Source organism: Gadus macrocephalus, chromosome 11 (assembly GCF_031168955.1).
Source record: "Gadus macrocephalus chromosome 11, ASM3116895v1".
NCBI lineage: Eukaryota > Metazoa > Chordata > Actinopteri > Gadiformes > Gadidae > Gadus > Gadus macrocephalus.
The window spans coordinates 19,300,956-19,312,726 of NC_082392.1; the positions used below are offsets into that span (position 1 = coordinate 19,300,956).

At 43.5% G+C, this 11,771-nt stretch overlaps 1 protein-coding gene across 2 annotated transcripts; it reads left to right on the top strand.

The window, feature by feature from the left end:
- Nucleotides 1-299: 299 nt before the first annotated feature.
- On the top strand, nucleotides 300-11,707 carry ice1 (KIAA0947-like (H. sapiens)). 2 transcript variants are annotated; one of them, XM_060065415.1, is made up of 23 exons: nucleotides 301-552; nucleotides 811-869; nucleotides 1,196-1,230; nucleotides 1,439-1,457; nucleotides 1,586-1,697; nucleotides 1,967-2,043; nucleotides 2,138-2,175; nucleotides 2,281-2,363; nucleotides 2,583-2,659; nucleotides 2,760-2,797; nucleotides 2,893-2,975; nucleotides 3,103-3,139; nucleotides 3,427-3,483; nucleotides 3,572-3,655; nucleotides 3,824-4,266; nucleotides 4,386-5,598; nucleotides 6,454-7,478; nucleotides 7,861-8,029; nucleotides 8,177-8,337; nucleotides 9,102-9,292; nucleotides 9,403-9,503; nucleotides 9,669-9,767; nucleotides 10,636-11,707. In XM_060065415.1, exons 1-23 carry the CDS (start codon nucleotides 463-465, stop codon nucleotides 10,830-10,832), a joined length of 4,488 nt encoding a protein of 1,495 aa, XP_059921398.1. In that variant the 5' UTR covers nucleotides 301-462; the 3' UTR covers nucleotides 10,833-11,707. The 2 variants fall into 2 exon arrangements, with proteins under 2 accessions (XP_059921397.1, XP_059921398.1); XM_060065414.1 differs by having other exon boundaries at nucleotides 300-552; nucleotides 4,386-7,478.
- The last annotated feature ends 64 nt before the right edge of the window (nucleotides 11,708-11,771 follow it).

The window sequence follows — 11,771 nt, forward strand, 5'->3', positions numbered from 1 at the left end:
TAAAGACTTCATAGAAATTGCCTGCAGATAAACGCAAAAAAGTATTATGATGGCATTTTCAGAAATAAACAGTTTAGTCTTCAATGACATATCGCCAACATCCCAACCACATAAGTTGCCTAAATCAAAGTATTTAGATTTTAACAATCAAAATACAACAATCAATTTCGTATTATTCAGATTCAAATATTTACTTTCGCCTTTACGAACGTATTTCAATTCGTTGTGGTTCTGCAAAAAGGATCGCATAATCGGTCTGCTGCTATTTTTAACCAGGCATTTTGATAACCACCCTAAACGGGGTCCAAGTAGGGGTCCTCAGTAAACGTGGGAGATGCGAAGACGTACGCGCGGTGTTGTTGACATTTGACAGCGTCTCTATGGAACTCAATAAACGCAAAGGCTTTAGGAAACCCTAAACCCTTTTTCTATTAAATTTGGATTTACGCCGAAGCCGTTACCATGATGCCGGGGGAGACTCAATCCAAAGCCGCTCGGATCGCGGCAGAAGCGACGGTCGGAGCTTGCCATAACTGCTCTGTATTGCATGGAGTGAGTTCATACATTTGATTAACAAACTTCGTAAAAGTGAAACCTCCGACAACTGAGAGCGGTGTGATTGGTAACGCTAAATATTTGTAACGTTATGCATCACATTTTGAAGTTAAATATTTGTCAATGTTCTGCACTTCCTAACGTGAGTGACATGATACGCGGTATAGTTGGAATGCGCCGCATATCTATTCTGTTTTGTTTTGAACGCGTAACGTTGCGTGTTGTTTAAATGTTATATTTCCCTTGCCGTTACAGAGTTTGAATGAATATGTTGCAACCCTCCTCACGCTGAAACAGAAGATCACTGACTCTGGGTTGGTACATATTTTGTATTCGTAACACACAACTGTCATTCTGCATGCTGACGGTCATTGTGACATCATCACAACACAACAGTCGTTCCTAGATTGTTTCTAAAGTCGGTTTCAGTGAACTATCGGGGTTGGTTAGTTTATCTAATTGGTAGACGTTGAATAGCTCAGCAAAATATGTAACTTATTGGATTCATTGAAGATATGGGCTCATAATGTTGTAATCAGGAACCACAACGGTGTGCACCAGGCCAACACGTGTTTACAATTCTATGACATATTGGATGTGTCCATTAAAACCAACATGTTTTTCTTTAACCCCATTGCAGCCAATTGCTGAACGAATATCAGGAGAAGTGCGATGATATCCTTTTTCTGCATACATGCGATGCATATTTGTTGTGACCACACACGCATATACAAATATACATACATACACATTTGTCTAGTCAAGTAAAATTATTTGATTGTTATGTTATACATTTGACAATAATATGAATTCACACACACGTCAAACCTGTTTTTTTTGTTTTGGCAAAATGTATACGTGTTGTTCCTTGACAGTTTATTACAGTTTCAAAGATCACAAAGGTATGATAAAGTATTTCTGTTCACAATATACCTGTGTAAATAAATGCTGTGTTTTTGAATTCCAATTGTATCTGCTACTATATTTATTTCAATCAAATAACTGATGACAGTATTACTGTTTCGTTCAGTGAAGAGAAAAGGTTCAAAGACCAAGTGAAAGAGTTGCAGGCCAAACTGCTCTCGCTAGAAAAGGAGAAATCATGTTGGGAGTCTGTGCAGAAAGAATTGGAAGAAGCAAAGGTACAGACACTTTGAAATTCTGACATTTGCTGCTCATGTAAATGTTTATTTCAATTGATTGAAGAGAGCAATGTTGAACATAGTTCAACGTTACTTTTCAAGTATATTTGTTTTCTATTTTTCTTGTCTTGAACAGTCTCAGTATGGCATCTGTTGCCGTCTACATTGTGTATTGATCACAACCATTTATGAAAAGTCTACTTTGTATTAGTTACATCTAGTTTATATTAGTAAATTAATTAATTTGTTCCTGTTCTTTTTGTTTACAGAAATCTCTGAGGACTTACGCTCAGATGACTGAAGAAATGGAGAGACTGAAGGAGAAAGGCGTCCAAACGACAACAGAGTAGGACATGAACTCAGTCTCCAAGTAGATAACAATTGGCTTTATGAGTCCTGTTGGATTTTTTTATGTTCACTTCTTTGTTTCACATTCACAGGAATGAGAGACTGCAACATCAAGTCAAGGATATGGAAGGTATTTCATATTTATTTTGGCTTGTTCTGTTTCATTATAGTTTGGCTAATTGGTATACTGCTATTAAAAAAGATCTTGTGTTTCTCCAATCTTTTAAATATGCAGACAGGCAAGAAAAGCAGAACCTGGAGAATGCACAGCTCAGAAGAGAAAGAGCCTCACTTGAAAATGATTTGCTGAAAACACAGGTAAGCCCAAAAATGTACCACTAAAGGCCAACCGATTTGAATTCTTTGTGAAATTCAATATTGCTTTAAAAACAGTTTCTTGGAGATTTTCCAGTAGCTTAATTACCTCGATTGTAGCTTTATTTTCTCCATTGTATCAATTATGGTGATGTCAGTAGTATCCTAAGACTCTGCATAGATCGTAAGATATCTTGATCAGTTGTGCTCACAAACTTATAGGCTTCATTGAAGACCTCTCAGGCGTCAGCAGATAGGGTTGAAGGCCTGAGAGAGGAGAATGCCAAGACTAGAACCATGTAAGTACAAATCGTTCTCCTTGATAACGTCGTCAGAGAGACTTGTTACCAGAAATGTAAAATCCCAATTAATGCGGGACATTTCCGTTCCCTTCACCAGCAATAGCAATCTCGAGGATCAACTAAGGCTGTTTAAAGGTTGGTGTTTCAGCTTTCCTTTCAAAATCTGCCGATCAAACTAGAACGTTTCCTTACATTTCCAATCCAAACTGCTGTTGTTTCCTCTCGCTCAGAATCGAATCACAAGCAGACTCTTCATATATCTCAACTAAATAGAGAAAAGGGTCTACTGGAGAGGAACACGCATGACCTTCAGGTACTGTGATGGCGGACTCTCACAAAGAACTGTTATGTATTTTGGGACTTTATTTTCTTCCAATTGACTTCAGAAATTGTTTTGTCTGATAGCCGGATGAAATGGTGTGGATTGCATTGTATTTCAGGTCAGATTGCTACGATTGGAAAGAGAATTAAATAAAGGTAAGAATCACACAATTCTCTTTAAGTACTGATAGTAATTTAAGTTCTAAATCATCCATCCTTTAAGTAAGTTTTGGATGAGCAATGGGATTTAAACAATGTCTACAATCTTCTGTTTAACCTAAGCAAGCAGTAATGTGTGTGTGGAATTTACAGTGAAAGTAATGGATTGGACAATTACTAATTTTGAAAAAAACATACACATTCACACACAAATGTCCCATTTTTCTTTCCTTGGCAGTCTCCTCTTGTTCTCACTTTTATTCTTCTTGATTATTTTCTAACAGAATGTAGGAGTGTGTCCACTCAAGTGACTGTGCCACCAGAGCCTAAGGTGGACAAAGGTATGCATTCAGCCTTGGACCAGATCCAACGCGTTTGTCTTTTCAAGTACATTGCTGCTGTTAAGTTGCTGCTTTGTGTCTTCTACAGAAACGGTCCTTCGGCTGCTGGAGGATCTGTGGACCTGTGTGAACCCGCAGACCCAGCAGCCTGCAAGGGCTTTACATTTGGCAGGTAATGCGTCTTTAAAACTCAGCTGAACACTAAAGGTGTTATTTGTCAGGGAGAATGTTATTTAAAAAAATGTCCTCCAAAGCGTCTGACGGCGATTTCTGAGTCCCTCAGGGAGCGACAATGCAGTAATGTTCAGTCCGTCCCTCTCTTCCCTTTTGATTCCTTCAGAGGCCGATGTCAATCAAGTCTCGCCTAGAAACGGACCGCACCAACATGCGGTGCAATGGGACCGGCCCCAAACTGGTCTGCCCAGGGTGTTTGAGCCCCACCAGTACACCGTACCATCCAACACCTCTTCCATAGCAGTAAAGGCCTCTTCTTCACCAGTGAAGGCCTCTTCTTCACATTTGAAGCCCTCTTCTTCACCAGTGAAGGCCTTTTCTTCACCAACCCCGTCCACTGCTCCGCAAGCGGCCCAGTGTCTAACGTCTCCAAACCGCGTGGGAGGCCAGCAGAAGATGGACTCTCCTGCCAAGGGAAAGCGGCGCTCCAAAGCACAACACAAAGGGGAGAAACCGGGCGACGACCAAGGTGACAACTCCGCAATCCTTGACGAGCTGGCAGAGTTCCTGAAGCCTCTTCCAGCCTGCATATCCCCAATTATGGACATGGTAACAATTCTCTTTCTTCTTTAATTTAGAGCACTTGGTAACAATTGTATTTAAGGGGCAAATAAATGATGTAGGAGTTCACACGCTAATTCTTCATGGTTTTCCGGTTGCCTTTTAAGGAGGGTGACTTGAACCATCCAGAGGGAGAGGCTCATGAGCAAGAGGCTCCGCCTGGGACCCACCATGTTGGCCCTCAAGACGAAGACCCAGCGACGGCGCCGACCCCCGAGTCCAACCAGGGTCGGCTCTCTGCTGGAGAGCAAAGCGGCGAGGCCGCACACGCAGCATTTAGCGCTGAACGTGACGCCCCAGTTCAAAAGTCACAGCCGTGTCCCAACAGCCCTGCACTACCGACGGAACAATATTCGGACTCGGGGATCGTCCATCGACAGGGCCGTGGCGATGTCTCAGAAGAAAACGAGTTCACGACCATGGAGCATCAAGTGTTGACGGCTGACGTCAAGGAGATGGGATTGGCCTGCGACAATGAAGAGATGAACGATGAAGAGGATATACAGGTTGACCAACAGTCAGAAAATGTGCAGTTGATTACGGAGTCGTGTCGTATTAGTCCCAGTAAATCGATGGAGTTGTCGGCCACAGAATCGAAAGACACTTCAAAAGGGACCAAAAGGATTATCCCTATGGAAACGGACCTTCACAATCCTCAACTCTGTCACACTGAGGATGCTGGACGACTCTCGGAAGCGGAAGAGTTGCGGGAAGACCAGTCACATGTTTCCGAGATGGATGCCGTGGACAAGACATCGGATGTAATTTCTCCTGATGAAACGACTAGTGATGGGAGTGATGTACTCGTGGAAAACAGCAGCATTGCAGAGTTACTAACTGCATCAGAGGCTCATAACAGCATGTCGGTGGACATTGAAGCCAGTGTGCTGCCAGGGCGAGCACGTCAGGATTCATTAGAGTCTGTCTGTGTGGGAAAGGACCCGCAAGACCTAAGTGTGTTTGGAGCCCATTCTCAATCGCCCAAGGCACCAGCTGGTGCATGCGCCGTCAGTATCCATTGTGCCACCGATGCAAGTGCCGAACAGAAAGTACAGAGCGATAACCCTCTCGACCCTACGCGGGAAGCTGATAAAGACACAATTCAGGAAATTGAAACGACTGAAGAGCCAGCTTCTGCGGCAAAGCCCAATGGGGCTGTAGACGTCAGAATCTGTTCGACCATTGTGGATAAAGAGGCAAAGCAACTCCCCATGAAGGATATTACTATTGGTACAAGTCCTACAAAGGCATTAAGTCCTTTGAAGGAAACGGGTCCTATTGAAGCTACTAGTCCTGTTAAGGAAACTAGTCTCATTGAAGGTAATACACCTATGACGGACACTACTCTTATTGAAGCTACTAATCCTGTTAAGGAAACTAGTCTCATTGAAGGTAATACACCTATGACGGACACTACTCTTATTGAAGCTACTAGTCCTGTTAAGGAAACTAGTCTCATTGAAGGTATTAGACCTATGACGGAAACAAGTCAGATCGAAGATATTAATGTTATTAAGGAGACTAGTCTTGTAAAGGAAACTAAGGCCATGAAAGATGGTGGTGCTATAAATGATACTACTCCCACTAAGGAAACTAGTAATGCTGAAGATAGCAGCATTATTAAGGTTATTAGCCTTATAAGGGAAAATGGGGCTATCAAAGACACTAATGCTATCCTCAATACTAAGCAAACTAGTTCTGTGGAAGATCCTAGTAATATTAAGGATATTGGCCCTATAAAGGAAACCAGGGCTATTCAAGATACTCGCGCTGTCATGGATACTAGTCCTATTATGGATACTAGTCCTATTATGGAAACTAGGTCTATTGAAGTAACCATTCCTAAGAAGGAACCTTGGTATGGCATGGTTACAAGCTCTATAAAGGAAACCAGTGATGTCAAGGATACAAACCCTATAAAGGAAACAAGTGATGTTATGGTTATAAGCCCTAAAAAGGAAACAAGTGATGTCAATGTTACAAGCCCTAAAAAGGAAACTAATGATATCAAAGATGCTAGTGCTATTCAAGACACTATTGCTATTCAGGACAGAGTCAAGGTAACTAATAATTCCAATGCTGGAGCCCAAGATAAGGCCGGAACCTTTGTCGCTGCCTCTGTAGTGGTGCGCAGGGAATTCAAGCACCACATGCCTGCTTTATGTCATCGCGCAGGTCCCGTTTTGAATCCCGTGGCCCCGTCAGAAAGCGCCATAGCCGAAGTCTCGTCCGCGGACGCTGGCTCCTCTGCACAGACATCCATCAGGACCCGACTGGCAATGTGCCAGGTCCGCTCAGAGATGGGCCCGCCTCTGCCCCCGCTCCTAACCCCTCTGAGCACGACGCCTCCCAAGCTGGTCAAACCCATCAACCCACGGCACGCCATCGGGAAGCTCTCCTTCCCGTCGCCCTTGAAAGCGCAGCGCTTCTCCAACGTCCCGCCTCAGCCCGGCGCGGCGTGCAACGGCTCACCCCTCTTCGACAGCCCCTCGCCCAACGGCGTCCCGTCGTCGCCGCTCCAGTTCGGCTCCGCCACCCCGAAGCACGCCGTCCCGGTGCCCGGCCGCCTGCCGTCCTCCGCCGTGAGCTCCCCCTCCGGCTCGTCCTCCAGCCCCTCCCAGGAGAGCTCCATGCGGATCCTGGACACCATGTACCCGGACATGTCGGCGCGTGCCCGGACGCTGAGCATCCTCCGGGGTAACGTCGGCCTTGGCGGCTCCCCCGCGGAGAGCAGTGCCGCCGCCGCCGCCGCCGCCCACGCCACCGGCCTCGGACAGATGTCGGGCTTCAAAACGGTCAGCTCCTCGTCCACGGCCTTCACCGAGACTGAGCAGAAGGGCCTGAAGAGGCCCGGGGGCGATCTGCCCCAGCCCAAAAGTGCCAAGTGCCTCCGGCTGGACCGCCTCCCGCGTAGTCCCGCCCTCCGCTCCGTGGCCTCGCCCGGTCTAGATGACACCGCTCCACCAGAGTGGTTGCCCGTGGCGGGGGAGCCTCAGAACAAAAGGACCCCTCTGTCGACGGAAGGGGAGGTGCCTGGGGCTAGACGGTCGATAGCCGACTCCCTGGAGAAAATCGTATCGGGCTGCTTCGACCTGTTGCCGGTCATCAAAAGCCACCTGCATGTGGGGAACCTGTCCAAGAAACCCGTGCTGCGGGATGAGGAGAAGGAGGTCATCGCCGAGTTCTCTCGAAGCAAATGGGTGAGTCTCCCTCGTCATTGATGATTATCTGTAACCACGGCTATAAGGGAGGGTATTCAGACTTTTTGCATAGTTAATTATGATTCTTTGACGTGGAATGATATACACGCATACTTATTAATCAATCATTTTGAAGAAGAGATTTAAGGGTCTACAATCGTCTAGAAGCATTCACTTTACCAATATATAATAAAGTGTCAATTTATTAACATGAAATGGTCTGTGATCATTAGGATGGTGAAATAATTCTTTGGGGCCACAGTTTTAAAATTTCTTATTTAAGGAGAGGGTTACTTTTGTGTATTTTACTGCATGCGTTTCTGGGTGCGAGGTACAGATTTTTTTTTTCTGGCTTTGAGTTGTTGGGCTTTGTTCTTCGAAGTTTACTGCAGATGAACTGCTTTCTGCAATCCTGGGCAAGCTGAAGACTGAGAGGTCAACCCTCAGTGGAGAACACACGCAGGCCCTATGCAGGGTGTATGCCGGGATCTGTCGACAGCGGAGAGACTGGGAGAGAGCTCATATTTTAGTCTACACCATTCTCAGAGAAGGTAACGCACATTGGTTGTATTCTTGAAATAGCACGTGGATATATAGCGCTTTGAAATGTATTCAAATTTATTTCACTCACTGAATGTCACCATCGAAGCCTAGGTGAGACTATTGCCGACTTTTTTTTTATGCTCATATTCTTTCAGATATCCCAGATGCTTCTAAGCTGATCCTGTTTATAGTGACAACATGGCCCTGTGTCCTTGCGCATAAGGGTAAACTCTGCCAGGCCATACACGCCGTCACCAAATTAAAGGCACAAGGAGCCATCCTCAACTGCCTTTCAGCTTACCTGGACTGGAAAAGGGTAAAGTTACCATTAAAAAAAATATATATATGTGTATATATAGTGCTGTCAAGCGATTAAAATATATAATGCCATGGTTAACTCGCGATTAATCGCAAATTCTTTTTCTAGGCTAAATATCCCTTGATTTCTTTGTCCCATTAATTCTTCTCATTTTAATTCTCTTATCAACATGGTGAGGTGCATCGGCTTGCCTTGTGCAAATGTTTTTTTATTGATAACAACATTGGCATATACTGATCAAAACAGGACGATACAAAAAAGGAGCTTATAGTGCAATTAAACGATGAACATACAAACATACTGCCTTGAACATAGCAGCCAGGCTACTGCTTCTTTGTTTTGAGCCAATTTATTTATTTTTTAATAAAATAATTGCTTTAATCTCGCGATAAAAAATGTAACGCCGTTAAAATTGGTTTGCGTTAATAACGCGTTTAGTTGACAGCACTAGTATATGTATGTATGTATGTATATATATATATGTGTGTGTGTGTATATATATATATATATATATATATATATATATATATATATATATATATTAATTAATTAATTATTGCTTTTCATGGTATACATTATGTAATTTTAATGTTGAATCAAAGTGATTTGGCAACAGCAGCACAAGTCTTCTAGGTGGATACTTCGTAGCCAATGGATTTATTGTGAAAGGACAACAGCAGGAGCCTTAAGAAATAACCCTGCGGGACACCAAAGTTAACCAGAGAGTGCATCAGTAATTAAAGCTGTGTGCGTGTTTACAGAACCCTCCCTGTGATGTGGAGCAGCTAATCTCAAGAACACTGTCGGATGTTCGCAGTGGGGTGGGACTCTCGTTCACCAAGCACAAGAGGTTCGGGGACGACTTGGGTAGCGAAGCATGGGACCACGTGTTCACACTGGACCTTCTGTGCCAACACAAGAAGTGGACCTGGACCTACGAGAAAGTATTGGGGTGAGTAAAGACATATCGTTCAACATTATAGGGCAATTTCAAGAGAATCGACCGAGTTATTTACAACAAAACCTGAAAAGGAGTGCCCTGATCATAGTGTTTGTTTGCAGAGAGGAGCTATGGCCACTGATGAACGGTTGGGTGACTCAACCCACTGATCAACCAAAGCTCATATCTGATATCACTGTCTCCACTGTCCTCCGACTCATAGGTCAGTTATACCTTTCTTTTTTAATCCACTTCTGTTTTGTGTTTTTCTGTTAACTGACATAACATTTTAATTGTACCATTTGTAGTTTGGTAAATGACGAGTTTAAGCTCATCAGCGTAAAACGATCGTCACCAAGTCTGCGTCGTTGTCTCTTTCTTCGTACAGGAAGATTAACCCAACAAGGAGTCAAAGAAAAAAGTGTTCCATCTGTGATGACCGTCATCAGTGTCATCAGTACGTTTGTGAGACACTGCAACGCTGAAGGTACGGGACATCAAACTATTTAATCTAGCCCTGTCCCTTGTCAGTATTTGGCTTTGGGTCCAAATACCTAAAAGGGTTAACTGAGAACATAACTCTGACATTAATGGGTGATTACAAACTGTGGCTCCCCTTTGGTTAAAATGTAATCTCTGCAGAGAATTGGCATCGGTGTCCGATGCACACGGGGCACTCGCACTCCTCTCAGTTGTAGTGGTACAGTATTTTAGGACTACATCACTGGGGCGTGGAGGATAGCTGGATTAAATTTGAGATCCAGAGCGTAATCTTAAACTTGGTACGCCCTTGTTCCAGAAACAAAGAAATATAAACCTCTGACAATAACACACTTGCATATGTTTTGCAATCGTCCAATTTGCCGTGAACTATTCCATCCGCGCCCTGTTGCTATTGCTGGTACGTTCTTTACTAATGGCTTTAGTTTTATATTTTATCAAATACCCTTTGATAGTTCACAATGTCCTCCATATCAAATCTAAAATTGACCTAGACTAACACACATTGAGACTAAGGGCGCATTCACACTACCTCCATCGTCGACGGATATCATTGACTTTGCATGGGACGCTCTCGAAATGCATTGTGTGTCCATACGTTGCCTCGGCCCCGTGGCTTGCGTCAAAAAGTTTAACTTTTCAGGCAGCGACGGATCCGTCTGCCAATCAGATCGTGTTATGCAAATATACGCAAATACACTGTCCAATGAAATCACCTTTGTAATACAACCCGGGAAAACGCATGAATACGTCAAAAAGCCCCCATCCATCGACAGACGCATCTAGTTTGAATGCGGCGTAATGCATGAATTAATAATGAACGGAGACGTGCTATGATTGCCTTAACCGTACAGGTGTGCCCTGGGAGGTCCAGCTGGCGGCCGTCTACTGCCTCTACGACCTGTCTCCGAGCCACCCGAAGCAAGCGCTGGACGCCCTGGCAGCGTGGAGAGGAGACACAGCCCACAGCGTCCCACCGTCGGTCACCAGCTGCATCAATCAGATAGCGTCTGTCTGCAGACAGGTCCACAGCTTAAAGAACGGAGAATAAGGCATGCACTGACTGCGAGAAACTATGTCCTGGTGGAAGGGGGTTGGGAGGATTTTGTTGTTCTAAGTGATAATAGGAAGTAAAGTTTTGTTTAGTGTTGCTGCACAATCTTGGTAAATGTAAAAAAATATATCTAATATGAAGTAGCATGCAGGCACAGTGATGGCAAAGCAATGACAAGTATAATTTGAATTTTGAATATTTTTCAAGTTATTTGAATCACTTGCAAACTAGAATCCTAAATCTTCCATGACGTCTAAATGTTCAGTCACTGCATAATGAGCTGTGTAACCTCAGCTGGGCAACTACTCAGCCAATCAGCTGCTAGGCATGGGTTGACCATTCCAGTCAAAGGAAACTTCTGTTGCTTCAATCGCCACAACGGAAAAATTAAAATGGCACTTGCATGTGAACACTTTGAAAGTCAAAACCGTTTTTACCTTTGTCAATGGTGTCTTCCAATTCTCAGCAGGTTTAAAACAAAGCCATTGACTCTTCTTAATTTATCTTGTAAATATAACCCAATTAGAATATTAAGACTTTATTTTTTTAATATCTTACTTATTTTTTTGTGCACTTTCATTCTTGTATTTGTCTGGCTAATTTTACGCACTGCCTAATTGTTCCTTGCTCGATGGGTTCTGCAGACACCATGCACCATTCTGACGTGCTTTGGATTTCTGTTCTGTTATGAACATCTCAGAATCACTTTTCTTACTTATTATTGTACAGTAAACCAGAGTAAAAATTGTAGGCTTGGTTAAGTAAAACCAAGTAGATGATGAAAATATGATAATATATATGTTGTAAATATGGAGTATATTTAAAAGCTCCGATATGATTTTCTATTTTCACATTAAACATTAAGCTGTTAATGGGTTGTGTTCTCTGCATTACTCTTATCTGACAAAATAACTCGCAATTAATATCCTACCTTAC